The following is a 15,000-nucleotide window of genomic DNA, read 5'->3' as shown; positions in this document are numbered from 1 at the left end:
TAACAGTGTGATTTTGTTGAGATGGGACTACTGCTAACAGTGTGGTGTTGTTGAGATGGGACTACTGCTAACAGTGTGATTTTGTTGAGATGGGACTACTGCTAACAGTGTGGTGTTGTTGAGATGGGACTACTGTTAAGTGTGGTTTTGTTGAGATGGGACTACTGCTAACACAGTGTGGTGTTGTTGAGATGGGACTACTGTTAACAGTGTGGTGTTGTTGAGATGGGACTACTGCTAACAGTGTGATTTTGTTGAGATGGGACTACTGCTAACAGTGTGGTGTTGTTGAGATGGGACTACTGCTAACAGTGTGATTTTGTTGAGATGGGACTACTGCTAACAGTGTGGTGTTGTTGAGATGGGACTACTGCTAACAGTGTGATTTTGTTGAGATGGGACTACTGCTAACAGTGTGGTGTTGTTGAGATGGGACTACTGCTAACAGTGTGATTTTGTTGAGATGGGACTACTGCTAACAGTGTGGTGTTGTTGAGATGGGACTACTGCTAACAGTGTGATTTTGTTGAGATGGGACTACTGCTAACAGTGTGGTGTTGTTGAGATGGGACTACTGCTAACAGTGTGATTTTGTTGAGATGGGACTACTGCTAACAGTGTGGTGTTGTTGAGATGGGACTACTGCTAACAGTGTGATTTTGTTGAGATGGGACTACTGCTAACAGTGTGGTGTTGTTGAGATGGGACTACTGCTAACAGTGTGATTTTGTTGAGATGGGACTACTGCTAACAGTGTGGTGTTGTTGAGATGGGACTACTGCTAACAGTGTGATTTTGTTGAGATGGGACTACTGCTAACAGTGTGGTGTTGTTGAGATGGGACTACTGTTAAGTGTGGTTTTGTTGAGATGGGACTACTGCTAACAGTGTGATTTTGTTGAGATGGGACTACTGCTAACAGTGTGGTGTTGTTGAGATGGGACTACTGCTAACAGTGTGATTTTGTTGAGATGGGACTACTGCTAACAGTGTGGTGTTGTTGAGATGGGACTACTGTTAAGTGTGGTTTTGTTGAGATGGGACTACTGCTAACACAGTGTGGTGTTGTTGAGATGGGACTACTGTTAACAGTGTGGTGTTGTTGAGATGGGACTACTGCTAACAGTGTGATTTTGTTGAGATGGGACTACTGTTAAGTGTGGTTTTGTTGAGATGGGACTACTGCTAACACAGTGTGGTGTTGTTGAGATGGGACTACTGCTAACAGTGTGATTTTGTTGAGATGGGACTACTGCTAACAGTGTGGTGTTGTTGAGATGGGACTACTGTTAAGTGTGGTTTTGTTGAGATGGGACTACTGCTAACACAGTGTGGTGTTGTTGAGATGGGACTACTGCTAACAGTGTGGTGTTGTTGAGATGGGACTACTGCTAACAGTGTGATTTTGTTGAGATGGGACTACTGTTAAGTGTGGTGTTGTTGAGATGGGAATACTGCCAACAGTGTGATTTTGTTGAGATGGGACTACTGTTAAGTGTGGTGTTGTTGAGATGGGACTACTGAGTGTGTACGTGAGTTTGAGAGCGAGAGAGAGAGAGAGAGAGAGAGAGAGAGTGTGTGTGATAAAGGGAAGAGATTATTCATTGCTGTGTGATAAAGTATCAATGTTCTCTCTGTGTACATGTGTGTGTCTGAGTTATTGTTGGTTTGCCTGTGTGTATGTCTGTATGTTTTAATGTGTGTGTGTGTGTGAATTTGTATGTCTGTCGCAGTGTGCTGCAATGTGTGTGTGTGTTATGCCGCAATGTGCGTCTATTGCAGTATCTGTGTGTGTGTGCGTCTCACAGTGTGTGTGTGTCTGTGTGTTTGCGCATGCTGCATTGTCTAAGTCTGTGTGTGTGTGTCTGAGCAGTGTGGGGGCCCCCTGGTGAGGTGTTCTGGTGACAAGTCCTGGGGGAGGCTGGGACCCTGCCGTGCTCATTATCTCTGGCAGAGAGACTTCTATCTCCTTTCTCTCTCTCTCTCCTCCCTCGTTCCTTCACTCGCTGAGCTGACATGGACCATTTCCTCTAAATGGAGTTCAGACATTTGGAACCTATTTGACTGAGCAATGAACACAAGACAACTAAATATACAGTGAGTGAAAAAAGTATTTGATCCCCTGCTGGTTTGCACACTGAAATAAATTATCAGTCTATAATTTTAATGGTAGGTTTATTTGAACAGTGAGAGACAGAATAAAAACAACAAAAATCCAGAAAAAACGCATGTCAAAAATGTTAGAAATTGATTTGCTTTTTAATGAGGAAAATAAGTATTTGACCTCCTCTCAATCAGAAAGATTTCTGGCTCCCAGGTGTCTTTTATACAGGTAACGAGCTGAGATTAGGAGCACACTCATAAAGGGAGTGCTCCTAATCTCAGCTTGTTACCTGTATAAAAGACACCTGTCCACAGAAGAAATCAATCAATCAGATTCCAAACTCTCCACCATGGCTAAGACCAAAGAGCTCTCCAAGGATGTCAGGGACAAGATTGTAGACCTACACAAGGCTATATATAGTGTTCACACCTACGAACACATTCCTGGTTTACAATAGAGACCAGACTACACAGAGCACTGTAATGACAGCATTATAAGACTACATTATGACTGATTATACCCACCTTCTCCCTGCCAGCTACCGGTTTAGCTAGAGGACTAAAATACACAAACATCTATTTCTGACATTTACAACTGATCGATGTTGTTCATGCTTTAATGATCCGTACATCAATCTCATTGTGTGAAGCCTTTATCCAACGTCTCAGCATTGTATTGTAACAATACATTGTCTAAATTCATCTTCTTCTATTTGATTCTATTCCCTTCTAGGATCATCTCTCCCTATATCCCTGTCCAGACCTAGACTGTGACAAGGAGACTTCTAACACACCAAGTCACACTCCCTCTCTAGTACAGAAACAGCATCGCCAGAGAAAGCCCAGTGCTCTCCAGACCCCACAGTAAATGGATGTAGCATGAAAGTGGACCGACAGCCTCTCCCTCCCTCCATTCTGCCAGGCAGTCAGAGAAACTGCGGGGCCAATTCTCACAGGGGGCTCAAATTATTTTCTTCAGCAGCTAGATTAGTAATAGTAGTAGAAGCTTTATTGCTTTCCCTTCCCGGGTCAGACTGCAGTTTAGTTATTTAGGAGGACAGTGGAAGGTCATTCATCTTTACTGTCAGTTTGTAACACAAAGCCCTCTATGGCCTCCCAATATGCTTTTTGGAGCAGTATGTGAGGGAGAGAGTTTAGCAACATACTGTGCTTTGAACAGAGCTGCGTTCAGGATGATGATCGGTTTGTGAACCTGTGTTAACCTGAACCAATTGTGGTGTATTGGGGTCCTGGAACACTCAAATCAAGACATGGTGGTCTACAGGGGAAATACAATGTTTTAAACTGTTAAAGCTAGAACCTCTATTGAAACAAAGCGTAACCACTCTCAAATAACCATCTATGATATCAAAATAGTAGTTTAACCATGTTTTGAGGCTACACAGTGTTTGTTTACATTTACATTATATTCAAACATCGGAGTAAAACAAGCTTATATGTTGGGTTCTGATGAGGTACGACACTTGAACTAAGCTAATTCTTCAAGAATCAATGGGTATATCATTAATTTAAGTCCAAAAATGTATATAGAAACTAAGGATTCTAGCTTTAAAGGATTCAGCCTTTTATGCTGGTCAACACCAAAGCACTTATGTTGACGCTCAAAACATTGCAATCCTGAACGCACCCTCAGTACAAGAGCATCTACACTAAGCATAGTTAGCGCTCAAGCCATTAATATTCTGACCACGATACAAGGCAGGCACAAAGACAAAATACTTAACTTGGATGATTTAGCCACATTACACAACATATTTTAGAGCGCGGACCCGTCGCTCTTCTTTACTTATCTGGATTAGAGGGTTTTACACACCAAACAAATGTTTTGGGAGAGTTTGATGGTCCTCTTTTGATTAGCTTAGCCCCTAGACATATTTAGCTTTATGACTCCAGCCTGGCCAGTGAGGTTTGTCCTCTACCCTGAGGGGGGAACGTCGCATGGGCTTGAGCTAATTAGCTCTCCTGTTCTTTTCACGATAACGGCTTCAGTCTAAATCCCAACCAAAACAAACAGTGAGGGAAGAATATAAGGCGGCGGTAGTCAGATGCTTGATCATTGTTTTCCCAGCGGCTGGGCAAACATACAGTAGCAGCAAGGAATGCATTCTGGGTAATAACCACAGAGAGGGTCAGTCCTGGGACGTCTAACACCCACCGCCTTTTAGGATGGTCCAAGAACAACATGGCCCAAACTAAAGCTAGGAGCCGGTAGAAATGGCAAAAGATTGCACGGCTACGCTTGTGAATGTAGTTAGTTCTCGCTGGTATTTCCTTCTAAGAGTTACAAGTCAAAAGACCAGACTCCTACAAAACAGAAGCCAAGGCCCTGTTCTAATACTCGGACAATATCCTTCCTGCCATCCTTCCTTTATTTCTTAAAGTAATCAATGATCTGACATGAAACGGTTGGTGTCTGTGTAATGGAACCCTTACCTCTGTCTTACAGTAGGGATAGATGTATTTTTCTAGGTATTGGAACAGGGCCCTGTCCCTGCTCAATTGACTCGACCATATCTGCACTCTAGGGGGCGCTGTAATATTTACACCACGTATTCAGCATTACAACTTGAAATAGTCCATGACCCTGACGTCTAGCATCTGAGTTCATGTTTTGTCTTTGAGCTATAAAGTATGTGTGACATTACATACCACATCAATTCATCAGATCTTGCTGCCTCAATGCTCTACTCAAAATCATTTCATACTTTTGTTGTTTAATACCAGCTAGCCATCACAACGTACATGTTTCCTATAGTTCCTTTCCGAAGTGTGACAAATGTGGTACCACTTAACATACAAGCCTTCGTCAACATAATAGTTGTAGAGACAGATTGTTTTCTTTGTGTTTCCTAGGAGATACAGTAATACTACACCTCCTCCAACCTGATAACTACTATGTAGGCCTCGTGCTGTTCTTTTAAAGGGATACTTCGGGATTTTGGCAATGAGGCCTTTTATCTACTTCCTGGATGCCATCTTTATGTATCTGTGTCCAGTATGAAGGAAGTTAAGGGGTAGTTTCTCGAGCCAATGCTAACTAGCGTTAGCTCAATGCCTGGAAGTCTACAGGAAAGTAATTGCGCTAACGCTAGCAACTTCCTTCAAACCGTACGCAGATACATAGAAATGGTATCCACAAGTTCATCTGACTCTGGGGAAGTAGATAAGGGGACTCATTAACAAAATCCCAAACGATTCCTTTAATACAGTCACTTCTAGACATACTGTTCATTAAGTGATGAAAAGTGCTCACCCGGGGTTAATAGGGGAATTGCCTTTGGTTGCTGCGAAGAGAGCAAACAGAAGAAAAACTATGCAGGCCTCCCATGGCTAAATCAATTATGTTCCATGTTCAAGTTTGATACCAATCTTTAACATGGCAACAAGCAACTACATTTCTCCGCAGAGGGATCACTTAGTAGAGTGCATTGAAATAGAAATCTAATGTTTAAACTGTTATCAAGTCTAACTGAGCCGGAGGTACAGTAGGGGAGATGTCTTGGAGCTTTGTGGGGGTTTCCGTTGCATAAGGTAAGGTGCAACTTATTCCTGACAAATGTGGTCCAATTCTTTTCTTGACATTCAATATACTTGAAATGGGGACACCTCTGTGGTTCTACCTTCTAAATACGTTTTCCGTAAACACAGGGATGTAGTTTAATAGTGCATAGAGATATGGTGCTTTGGTTCCTGTTGCAGACAAGCCATCTTATACACCCAGCTAAGAGCTATTCTAGCTTTTTAGAAGCGCTCCATTGGTTAACAGAGAAAACTGTCCAATCACGGTTCAAACTGACCAGGACAAGTGCCAACATGATGAATGGCTTTGTACATCCTCACCTGCAGCCTTGAGGCAGAAGGGGGAGGGAGCAGAGGGGGGGTTGTCTGCAATCCTGCTGAATCCCAGCCGTCACACACTGACGCCTGAAGAACACTCGTCACACACTGGTGAGTGCTGTGTTCATGCCAGAGCCCTAGCAGGGAGACTAGCACCACATGGGCCTCACTGTCACACACAGGACAAACAGACTGGAGCATGGAGAGATGCTTTCTGTCTAACATGGGAACACACACCTGCATACACACACACACACGTAGGTACAGTACGAGCGTGTACACAGGCACACACACGCCCCCCCCACTCTCAAAAAGATAGGCAAATCCCATGAAGCAGTGAAAAGGGGTGTTCTCTTTCCCCATATGTGTCTCTGCCCAAAGCTCATGGAACCTTTTTTTTTTCCTTCCTGAAAATGCCAGGTTGATGACATTGGTGCGACCGACTGGGAGAGACCATGAAGGCGATACGTCACAGTTCAAACACCTCTGAATGCCAGAGATTCTTATCAGACTCCCACTGCCTCAGCTCTAGAGGGCCATTTACAGCCGCTATTCTGGACTCTGGGTGGACAAAACTTCACGTCTCACCTTCTAGCTTCCCATCTCAATCTATTTCTACAAAAGAGGAAACATATCTCACACCCCACTGAGCTAGCTCGTAGCTCTAATATATATTCCTCGGCTATTAAAATTGTATTGGACCCAGGCTTGTCCTTCCTATTAAGAGCACATGGGAAGAACACAGCAGGCACACATTGACCACCCTTCATCTCTCCCAGACACATATACAGTGGTGTGAAAAAGTGTTTGCCCCCTTCCTGATTTCTTATTTGTTTGCATGTTTGTCACACTTAAAATGTTTCAGGTCATCAAACAAATTTAAATATTAGTCAAAGATAACACAAGTAAACATAAAATGCAATTTTGAAATGAAGGTTGTTATTATTAAGGGAAAACAAAATCCAAACCCACATGGCCCTGTGTGAAAAAGTGATTGCTCCCTACAACCTAATAACTGGTTGGGCCACCCTTAGCAGCAACAACTGCAATCAAGCGTTTGCGATAACTTGCAATGCGTCTTTTACAGCGCTGTGGAGGAATTTTGGCCCACTCATCTTTGCAGAATTGTTGTAATTCAGCCACATTGGAGGGTTTTCGAGCATGAACTGCCTTTTTAAGGTCATGCCACAGCATCTCAATAGGATTCAGGTCAGGACTTTGACTAGGCCACTCCATAGTCTTCATTTTGTTTTTCTTCAGCCATTCAGAGGTGGACTTGCTGGTGTGTTTTGGATCATTGTCCTGCTGCAGACCCCAAGTTCGCTTCAGCTTGAGGTCACGAACAGATGGCCGGACATTCTCCATCAGGATTTTTTGGTAGACAGCAGAATTCATGGTTCCATTTATCACAGCAAGTCTTCCAGGTCCTGAAGCAGCAAAACAGGCCCAGACCATCACACTACCACCACCATATTTTACTGTTGGTATGATGTTCTTCTTCTGAAATGCGGTGTTACTTTTACGCCAGATGTAATGGGACACACACCTTCCAAAAAGTGTGTGTCCCACACTTTTTCACACAGGGCCATGTAGGTTTGGATTTTGTTTTCCCTTAATAATAACAACCTTCATTTCAAAACTGCATTTTGTGTTTACTTGTGTTATCTTTGACTAATATTTAAATTTGTTTGACATGAACAGCGCCGGGGAAGATGGCTGCCGTTTTACAGCCCTCTAACCAATTGTACTATTATGTGTGTTTTTCCGCATTTTTGTAATTTATTTTGTACATAATGTTTCTGCCATTGTCTCTTATAACCAAAAAGAGCTTCTGGATATCAGGACAGCGATTACTCACCTCGTATTGGACGAAGATTTTTTCTTCAACGAGGTGGCCGCGAAGGAAAAATGTATGCACTCACTAACTGTAAGTCGCTCTGGATAAGACCAAAAAAAAAAAAATTCATACAGACACCCACGCCCATCCGTCATTCAGGAAAGACGGAGATATCGTGGACGTAGGTTGGGGTGCCTTGTAAGGATCCGACGGCGAGCGAGTAAACTGCCTCTTCCATCAATCCTATTAGCCAATCTTCAATCATTGGAGAACAAATTGGATGACTTAAGATTACGGTTATCCTACCAACGGGACATAAAAAACTGTAATATCTTATGTTTCACCGAGTCGTGGCTGAACGACGACATGGATAACATACAGCTAGCGGGCTATACGCTACATCGGTAGGATAGAACGGCTGACTCCGGTAAGACAAGGGGTGGCGGTCTGTGTAGATTTGTAAACAACAGCTGGTGCACAAAATCAAATACTAAGGAAGTCTCAAGGTTTTGCTCGCCTGAGGTAGAGTATCTTATGATAAACTGTAGATCACACTATTTACCAAGAGAGTTTTCTTCTATATTTTTCATAGCTGTCTATTTACCACCAAAAACCAATGCTGGCATTAAGATTGCACTGAATGAGCTGTATAAGGCCATAAATCAACAGGAAAACGCTCATCCAGATGCAGCGCTCCTAGTGGCCGGGGACTTTAATGCAGGGAAACTTAAATCCGTTCTACCTAATTTCTACCAGCATGTTAAATGTGCAACCAGAGGAAAAAAAAAACTCTAGACCACCTTTACTCCACACACAGAGACGCATACAAAGCTCTCCCTCACCCTCCATTTGGCAAATCTGACCATAACTCTATCCTCCTGATTCCTGCTTATAAGCAAAAACTAAAGCAGGAAGCACCAGTGACTCGGTTAATAAAAAAGTGGTCAGATGACGCAGATGCTAAGCTACAGGACTGTTTTGCTAGCACAGACTGGAACATGTTCCGGGATTCTTCAGATAGCATTGAGGAGTACACCACATCAGTCACTGGCTTCATCAATAAGTGCATCGATGATGTCGTCCCCACAGTGACCGTACGTACATACCCCAACCAGAAGCCATGGATTACAGGAAACATCCGCACTGAGCTAAAGGGTAGAGCTGCCGCTTTCAAGGAGCGGGACTCTAACCCGGACGCTTATAAGGAAATCCCGCTATGCCCTCCGACGAACCATCAAACAGGCAAAGAGTCAATACAGGACTAAGATTGAATCGTACTACACTGGCTCTGACGCTCGTCGGATGTGGCAGGGCTTGAAAACTATTACAGACTACAAAGGGAAGCACAGCCGCGAGCTGCCCAGTGACACAAGCCTACCAGACGAGCTAAACCACTTCTATGCTCGCTTCGAGGCAAGCAACACTGAAGCATGCATGAGAGCACCAGCTGTTCCGGATGACTATGTGATCACGCTCTCCGTAGCCGATGTGAGTAAGACTTTTAAGCAGGTCAACATTCACAAGGCCGCAGGGCCAGACGGATTACCAGGACGTGTACTCCGAGCATGTGCTGACCAACTGGCAAGTGTCTTCACTGAAATGTTCAACATGTCCCTGACTGAGTCTGTAATACCAACATGTTTCAAGCAGACCACCATAGTCCCCGTGCCCAAGGACTCTAAGATAACCTGCCTAAATGACTACCGACCCGTAGCATCGACGTCTGTAGCCATGAAGTGCTTTGAAAGGCTGGTCATGGCTCACATCAACAGCATTATCCCAGAAACCCTAGACCCACTCCAATTTGCATACCGCCCCAACAGATCCACAGATGATGCAATCTCTATTGCACTCCACACTGCCCTTTCCCACCTGGACAAGAGGAACACCTACGTGAGAATGCTATTCATTGACTACAGCTCAGCATTCAACACCATAGTGCCCTCAAAGCTCATCACTAAGCTAAGGATCCTGGGACTAAACACCTCCCTCTGCAACTGGATCCTGGACTTCCTGACGGGCCGCCCCCAGGTGGTAAGGGTAGGTAACAACACATCTGCCACACTGATCCTCAACACGGGGGCCCCTCAGGGGTGCGTGCTCAGTCCCCTCCTGTACTCCCTGTTCACCCACGACTGCATGGCCAGGCACGACTCCAACACCATCATTAAGTTTGCCGACGACACAACAGTGGTAGGCCTGATCACCGACAACGATGAGACAGCCTATAGGGAGGAGGTCAGAGACCTGGCCGTGTGGTGCCAGGACAACAACCTCTCCCTCAACGTGACCAAGACAAAGGAGATGATTGTGGACTACAGGGGGGAAAAAAGAGGACTGAGCACGCCCCCATTCTCACCGACGGGGCTGTAGTGGAACAGGTTGAGAGCTTCAAGTTCCTTGGTGTCCACATCACCAACGAACTATCATGGTCCAAACACACCAAGACAGTCGTGAAGAGGGCACGACAAAGCCTATTCCCCCTCAGGAGACTGAAAATATTTGGCATGGGTCCTCAGATCCTCAAAAAATTCTAGATCTGCACCATCGAGAGCATCCTGACTGGCTGCATCACCGCCTGGTAAGGCAACTGCTTGGCCTCCGACCGCAAGGCACTACAGAGGGTAGTGCGTACGGCCCAGTACATCACTGGGGCCAAGCTTCCTGCCATCCAGGACCTCTATACCAGGCGGTGTCAGAGGAAGGCCCTCAAAATTGTCAAAGACTCCAGCCACCCTAGTCATAGACTGTTCTCTCTGCTACCGCACGGCAAGCGGTACCGGAGTGCCAAGTCTAGGTCCAAAAGACGTCTCAACAGCTTCTACCCCCAAGCCATAAGACTCCTGAACAGCTAATCATGGCTACCCGGACTATTTGCACTGCCCCCCCACCCCATCCTTTTACGCTGCTGCTACTCTGTTAATTATTTATGCATAGTCACTTTAACTCTACCCACATGTACATATTACTTCAACTACCTCAACTAGCCGGTTCCCCCGCACATTGACTCTGCACCGGTACCCCCCTGTATATATAGCCTCCCTACTGTTATTTTATTTTACTTCTGCTCTTTTTTTCTCAACACTTTTTTTGTTTGTTGTTGTTTTATTTTTACATTTCACTGTAATGTCTGCACCTGTTGTATTCGGCGCATGTGGCCAATAAAATTTGATTTGATTTGATCTGAAACATTTAAGTGTGACAAACATGCAAACAAATAACAAATTCAGGAACTCACAGACAAATACACACACGCATTTCAGTCCTGGCGAGAGGAACATTTAAAATCAAGAACCCTCAACCCAGGCCTCCGCAGTGCAACAATGGCACAGGCCCTGTAATTAAAACCTGCTGAGTCCTCTGGCCTCATTTATTGTCCTGCCAGCGCCAATAAAGGGGGAGACATTGCAGCGCAGCAACCCAGCCTGGCCCCTCTACCCTGGCAGAGCAGAGGGGGCCCCTGGGTCCCTTACACACACACTCTTGTGTGAGTGTGACTGTGACTGTGTGACTGTGTGTGTGTGTGTGTGTGACCGTGTGTGTGTATGACTGTGTATGTGTGACTGTGTCTGTGTGTGTGTGTGTGTGTGTCTGTGTCCATTGGTCCGTGGGAATGAAGTGGAGTGAAGCCTTGTGAAACCAGAGGAGACACAGACAAGACTGTACCGTATCTGCCATGTCAAACAAAGGCCAGGGTACTCTGTTGTTTCAGGAGTTATAGCTAACTTTAAAAATGAGTGACAAGCAATGCCACTGACTCAGAATAGATTTTGAGTAAACAACGGCAAAGCAACAACACTTGAAAACTTTGTTCAAAGTTCTAGGTTCAAAGCTTGGAAATCAAACCAAGCTGTGGGTGGTTGGGGAGAGTGGAGAACACATCCGTCTTGGTTTGATTCAGTGTGTGTGTGTGTGTGTGTGTGTGTGTGTGTGTGTGTGTGACCGCACGATCCCCTTAAGCAAAGCAGCCAACTGCAGTCCTCAAACTGTTCAATTCAATTCAACAGACAAGCAACAGCTGGCTGTGGGGCCCCTCAATCATTCTACAGGGAAAAGCAGCACACTAATCATGACAAAGTCTTCCATTGTGTCACATCAATTCTGGTTTATTTATCTGAAACAAATATGTACAGAAACCTGCCACAAAGCCTACATCACATTCAACTTTTTATTCTAGAAATGTCCATCAATTGCGCCATATCCATTTCCTTTTTAGCATTTATTTTGTCCAAATGTCAGGAGAACCAATGAATGTCACACTTTACCTGTGCTTCTGCACAACATTTCAACGCAATTGAGCCAGGATGTTTTTTTTTAACATTAATCTTTTGTCATTTTAGCAGACGCACTTATCCAGAGCGACTTACAGCCGTGAGTACATACATTCCCCTACTGGTCCCCTGTGGGAATTGAACCCACAACCCTGGCATTGCAATCGCCATGCTCTACCAACTGAGCCACACAGGATGTTGTGGAGGAAGACAAGAAATGAATAGAAATAAGGAAGTGTGTACCCATTCTATTTCTGTAACGCTTTGGGAACGATAAATACAGGGGATATGGATTATTCCACTAAACCCTTCCTAGTCACATCAACACAGAGAGAACAGGGGAAGAAAAGAAGAGGAAACAAAAATGGGGGAAGAGAGAGAGAGAGAGGCAGGGAGGGAAAGAAAGACAAGAGAAGGACAGGAGAAAATATAAAGACAAGAGAAGGACAGGAGAAAATATAAAAACAAGAGAGAAGGACAGAGGAGAAAGGAAAGAAAAGAGAGGAGGACGGGGGAGAAAGAGGAAAGAGGTGTGTCTGTGAAAGAGATAGAGAAAAAGATAGATGGCAGACGACGGAGGGCCTGTTGTTCCCCCTCTCCATCCTTCAGTCACAGGAATGGACAGACAGCCCAAACCTCATTACCCTGTGTGAAATGTGGGAGTCGGGAAACACTTATAACCCGGGTGATTTCCTATCTTCTCTGATTACACCCCGACTCCCTGTCTGTTCACGTTACCTACAGTCCGCGGTCAACTATCTCTCTAGGCTACGTACTACAACACGGCCTATCTACATTGTACAGCAACAGGCTATTCTGATGGGTGGTTTTGATACAATGCTATATGGAATGCACACTTAATGTATGTAATGGTGTGGTGTCCATCTACAGTATATCGACGATACCCTATCGAGAGCTGACCAATAGTGTGCGTCCTGGGGAAAGGCTAACTATGGGTGTTTGGGTACTAAAATATATATATATCGTAGGTGGCTATTAAGATTTGACACTCAAAGACCCATTTGGATCAAAACCAATTGCTAACCAATAACGGTATGTGATGGAGCGTTTAAGTGTGTGAAACATACTTTTTTTTCCCCCAGGCCAGTACCCCTTGAAAAGTGATGTGTGTTTGACTTCGTACACCAATCAGTGCAGTGCAGTACCTTGTACGGTGAGCTCTGCCTGGGCCTCGATGGTGTTGTTAGTGTTGTCTGCCATACAGCTGTAGACGCCTGCATCCTTCTCAGTCAGGTTGTAGATCAGCAGGCTGCCTCCTCCCACCAACTCCAACTTCCCCTCACTGGCAGACAAAAGAACAGAGCGCTTGGAAAATTACACAGTTCACTTGAAGATTTCAGGAGGTATTTCGGCAGAGATTTGACAACCCTTTCAGCTAGCGCCTTCCTCAGAGTGTGAGTGAGGAACGGCTGAGCAGCATGATTATCATACACGAGCTGGCACCCTAGTTTCACATGTGATTCACAAGTTGCCACTCTCTATGCGAGGCCTCTGTTTTTCATGCCATCATAATACAGGGCCTTCAAAGTATTCACACCTCTGAACTTATTACACATTTTGTTGTGTTACAGCCTGAATTCAAAATGGATTAAACTGATTATTTTTCTCACCCATCTACATTTACATTGTAGTCATGTAGCAGACACTCTTATCCAGAGCGACTTACAGTAGTGAGTTCATACTTTTTTTTTAAAATATTTCTTTTTTAAACTTTTCTTTCCCATACCGGCCCCCCGTGGGAATCGAACCCACAACCCTGGCGTTGCAAACGCCATGCTCTACCAACTGAGCTACATCCCTGCCGGCCATTCCCTCCCCTACCCTGGACGACGCTGGGCCAATTGTGCGCCGCCCCATGGGTCTCCCGGTCGCGGCCGGCTACGACAGAGCCTGGATTCGAACCAGGATCTCTAGTGGCACAGCTAGCACTGCGATGCAGTGCCTTAGACCACTGCGCCACTCGGGAGATTCACGCATCTACACGCAATACCCCATAACGACAAAGTGAAAACATGTTTTTAGACATTTTTGCTAATTTATTGAAAATGAAATACAGAAATATATAATTTACATAAGTATTCACACCCCTGAGTCAACACTTATTTTTACACATCTACCAATCGAAGCCCTTCTTTGCAAGGTATTGAAAAACCTCCCTGGTTTTTGTGCTTGAATATGTGCTTGAAATTCACTATTCGATTGAGGGACCTTACAGATTGTTGTATGTGTGGGGTACAGAACTGGGGTAGTTATTCAAAAAACACTATTATTGAACACGGAATCCATGCAATATATTTGCCAATTTGTTAAGCACATTTTTACTCCTGAACGTATTTATGCTTGCCATAACAAAGTGGTTGAATGCTTTTAGACTCGAGACATTTCAGCTTTGAAAAAATATTATTATTTAAAAAAAATTCTACAAACAAAATTCCACTTTGACATTATGGGGAATTGTGTGTCGATCAGTGACACAAAATCAAAATGTAATCAATTTTAAATTCAGGCTGTAACACAACAAAATGTTGAAAACATCAAGGGTGTGAATACTTTCTGAAGGCACTGTAGATACATGATTACTTGAGTTCTCTTGTGTTCAGCTAAAATGTGTGATTGTAATTCAAGAGCATGAACAGTGACCCGCCCACTATAATACTGTTGATGACCCAGCATCAAGATATTCACACTAAGATGGTAACATAGAGATAACCTAATCTCATTGGCTCTCCTACAACTGAATGGTAAGAAGAGCCCAATACTAGGTGGAAGCATCAATGCATTTCCTCAGGCCAGGGAGATTTGGTTACATGAACATCCAAAATAACCCCTTTTCCCAACCTAAAACAGAAAGTAGCATCTCATCTTCCAACAAACCCAGTGACCTCCATCTTAAAGAGCTTGTCCTTTGAA

At 44.3% G+C, this 15,000-nt stretch overlaps 1 protein-coding gene across 11 annotated transcripts in view; it reads right to left on the bottom strand.

The window, feature by feature from the left end:
* The window catches only part of neo1a (neogenin 1a), a 209,478-nt gene that overhangs the window by 55,794 nt on the left and 138,684 nt on the right, over positions 1-15,000 (bottom strand). For all 11 annotated transcript variants that reach the window (XM_041859657.2, XM_041859653.2, XM_041859654.2 and 8 more), the window contains exon 5: positions 13,236-13,372. In XM_041859657.2, coding sequence (XP_041715591.1) covers positions 13,236-13,372 — 137 coding nt within the window. The remainder of the gene's footprint in view (positions 1-13,235; positions 13,373-15,000) is intronic.

Source organism: Coregonus clupeaformis, chromosome 15 (assembly GCF_020615455.1).
Source record: "Coregonus clupeaformis isolate EN_2021a chromosome 15, ASM2061545v1, whole genome shotgun sequence".
In the NCBI taxonomy this organism is placed as follows: domain Eukaryota; kingdom Metazoa; phylum Chordata; class Actinopteri; order Salmoniformes; family Salmonidae; genus Coregonus; species Coregonus clupeaformis.
Note: the sequence above shows the minus strand (reverse complement) of the source record. Positions and strands in the feature narration are given on the sequence as shown.